At 42.2% G+C, this 3,639-nt stretch overlaps 1 protein-coding gene across 1 annotated transcript in view; it reads right to left on the bottom strand.

Annotated features, from left to right (window-relative positions):
• Window positions 1-3,639, bottom strand: part of Sh3kbp1 (SH3 domain containing kinase binding protein 1) — a 359,863-nt gene that overhangs the window by 28,696 nt on the left and 327,528 nt on the right. The window contains 1 exon segment of the mRNA XM_031370222.1: window positions 990-1,075. Within this exon segment, the coding sequence (XP_031226082.1) occupies window positions 990-1,075 (86 nt within the window).

The following is a 3,639-nucleotide window of genomic DNA, read 5'->3' as shown; positions in this document are numbered from 1 at the left end:
GTAACATGAAGAATCCTGGTAGTGACAAAGATATTATGCATCTTGACTATCTTAGCAGATACACAGAATAAAATTGCAGAGAGACTTATACATACACACATACCAGTAAAACTGGGCAAAGTTGAATAAGACTAGTGAGATGCAAAATATCAATGTCATACAGCACTATAATTTTGATAGATGTTACAGTAGGATGTGCAGGAGAAAAATCTGTATCATTTCTAAATTCTGACTGTGAATCTGTAATGAACTCACAACCAAACATTAATTAAAATAAGGGCAATTTCAAAATGCAACCCTTTAAAATAGAGTGTAGGAGAATGCTACCTTATGGCAATAGGTACAAACAAAAAGACACTGCACTTAAAAAAATCTGGACTTGAGTCATAGCATCCTAAAAGGGCTATTACCCAGATCACACTGCCAGCCGCTTCACATCCATCCAGATATACCCCCCAAAGGACCTTTGACTTTTGTTTGCTCGGAGTGACTTTAGCACCCACACCCACCCCCCATTTATCACACAGCGCTGGTTTGACCTTGAGAAGGCAAGTCCCTCACATTTTGTGGTAAGTGGCAATTACCATACACAGAAAGCTCATTTTAGCTTAAAGTTGAAGTACTTAGTGTCATTTCCACAGTGAACCCTGACATTTCACATTTGCACCCTTTTCTAGGCTGGAAAACACAAACTAAGTGTCTCAGCCTACTTCTACAACAACTTTCATTCATCATTGCTCTTCACTAGCACTTGTAAGGACTTTTACTAATGCCAGGGAGGCAAAACCCAGGTACTTCATTTTCAGGTAGAAATCAAATAATTTACTTTCCTTGTCAAACAGTGACACTTAAAATCCAGTGGAGGCTGAGAGCCTAGCATTTTAGTGGCCACAATAGAGCCCATCACATTGCTTGAAGAGGCAAGCCAGGCTCTGCAGTTCTTCCCTAACAATGCAGAGAGAAGCAGAACAAGTTAAATCTTCACTTACCAATATCATTGTTGCGGTCTGTGAGGTCCTTATCCAAGATGCCAGAGAGTGTGCTTCCTGCCAAGTCAATCTTTGGACTGTCAACCCTACATTAAAAACACAAGTCCAGACATTTAATAATCAGTGTATGTCCTTCTCATTCTGCCCACTTTCTTGCTGCTCACACATTAAGGAGGGGAGAATGGCACTGTTGCCTGTGCAGGGAGCCGAAGGGAGGTAGTGAGACCCAATGAGCTGTCCAATCACATGGGCTGTGGTATAAACTGGCCAGCAGACTGGACGTCCCTCTGTTCTGTACATATTTTCTAAGATGGCTATTTTAATAATGACCCTTTGCCAATGTACTTCTAGCCACAAACCGTCCCGCTGTCTCCACAGGATGCAACATGGGCCTGTTCCTGCCCCATGGCCAAATAAGCACTGGCACACCGGCTGCTTCCCTTTTAAGGAACACAGAATTTAGCCAATGCTTCTTGTCAAAGGTCAGCTACTTTTAACCTTGAGAAAAAAGGTTCTCTGGCCTTGGGGCTGAGGCATCAGCCAGGTTGTTGACAGGCACAAGGTGTCAAGTTGAAATCTGGCAGCCCAAAGGCTGGCACTGGGGCACAAGTCTATAAAATTAGATAGCTTCTGGGTGGTCATGCCCCGCCCCAACACTATGCCCAATATGACATGAGTGACTCTCAGGATATGGGCTGGAAGAAGCCCACATATGGGATGGGAATAAGCCTACATGCTAAGGAAAGGTTTCTTTGTATACTAGCCTAAGATTCTTCCATATTCCCCACAAAAGGCAGTACTTTGGTCCTGTTAGGCAGATGAGTCCTAAATAAGATTATTCAAGGGCTGATCCTCACCACGACATAAGAGAGCTGAACAGTTGTTCCTATCAAAGCAAGAGAAATAGTCCATCTCACAGCTTTTGAAAGTTACTATGGCCTGAAATCAAACTTTACCAGGAACAGATTTATTCCCCCAAACATTTGTCTGATGCCTACTCTGCTAGGAGTAAGGGGAGGGCTAAAGTGGGAAAGAACTATTCTTGAAAGGCTCATGGGATGGATGGGATACACATACAGACCACTGCAGGTCCATAAGGCATGATAACTACATGTTATAGTCCTGAGTAGGGCAGGGGATTCTACAGGGTACACAGACATAGAGCATTATAGTTGGGTCGAGCATGCATGTGTGTATATGTGTAAATTTATAAATACAAGCTGCTGTGCTAACTTAGCATTGTTTATATATATTTAGGGCTATACTCTTGGGATTGGCTAACTAGTTAGGGGGATTTACCTTCTCCCAGCAACCCTCAATTGATAGTAGCTCTTATTCTAGGAGTGAAACCCTGTGAGAATCCCCCCACCACCACACACACACATTGGCATACCAGCAGGTCTTCTGAGACACACTCATGGACGGAAGTCCAGCTCTCTTTCTGAAGGAAAACATTGGAGCTAACTTTCACATACTCCTTACTACAGGGCAAACGGCAGAAGACTGGTATCAGGTTCCCTCTGATGCTGTGCCTTTATCAAGGGTAACGTGTCATAAATGCTACATGTCATAAAGTCTGCTCTAGAATGTGCAATATGGGACTTGCTGAAACATTGAGAGCTAGGTTAGACCAGAAGCCCAGAAAGAACATGATCTACTGTAGAGCTTAGAAGGGGAAATACCTTCACAGATGGGTGGGCCTTTATTTACCTCATCCAACATCCTACGGCTTTGCCATCCCCAAGCCAGGGTTCATCTCAGACTCCCTTTCTATATCCTCTGACAACCAAAACTTCAAGTGGCCTTCAAGTGGCCTCAGGCAGATACCAAGCCATTTAGTATGGTGGGATGGATTTATTTTCAAAACTTCTGATTATCAGGACCTCAGCATCCACTCTTGAAAGTATAGTCAACTTTCCACGAGTTCTGCACACACAGATTCAACTAACTGTGAACTTTACAGCACAGCAATAAAAACCCCAATGATCAGTTAGGCATTTCTCAGGATATACACATGGCCAGTAGGTGCATAGAAAACTGTTCAACATCACTTAGAATCAGGATAATGCCCACAACTGCAATAAAGTGTCACCTTACACTAGTTACTTAGAATTGCTAGAATCAAAAAGAAAACAATTAACTGGCAATGGTACTACATACCTATAATTTCATTACCTTGGAAGTGGAGGCAAAAGGATTACAAGTGTGAGACCAGCCCAGGATACATAATGGAAGCAGGAGGATTAAAACATTTTAGTACAAGAGGGCGACTGGGAGGGGGGGCAGTGAGTGGGATGTAAAGTGAATAAGTACAATAATAAAATAAAAATTTAAAAGTTCAGTACAGCTTAGGCTACAATAGAGACCCCTGCCTCAAGAAAAAAGGGAAGCTGGAAAGATGAGTAAAAGACACTTGTAATGATATACTACTTACCTGAATTCAATCCCGTGAAACCACACATAAAGGTAGAAAGAAAGACTAACTCCATAAATTTGTCCCTTGACCTCTGACTAACTTCATTAATTTGTCCCTTGACCTCCATACACCCACACACAAATATTTTTTAAAGAACAAAAATTAATTCTGATATAAGAAAGAAAGAAAGAAAGAAAGAAAGGGAAGGGAAGGGAAGGGAAAGGAAAAGGGAAG

Source organism: Mastomys coucha, chromosome X (assembly GCF_008632895.1).
Source record: "Mastomys coucha isolate ucsf_1 chromosome X, UCSF_Mcou_1, whole genome shotgun sequence".
Classification (NCBI taxonomy): domain Eukaryota; kingdom Metazoa; phylum Chordata; class Mammalia; order Rodentia; family Muridae; genus Mastomys; species Mastomys coucha.
The sequence above is the reverse complement of the archived record's forward strand: the minus strand, read 5'-3'. Positions and strand labels throughout refer to the sequence as shown.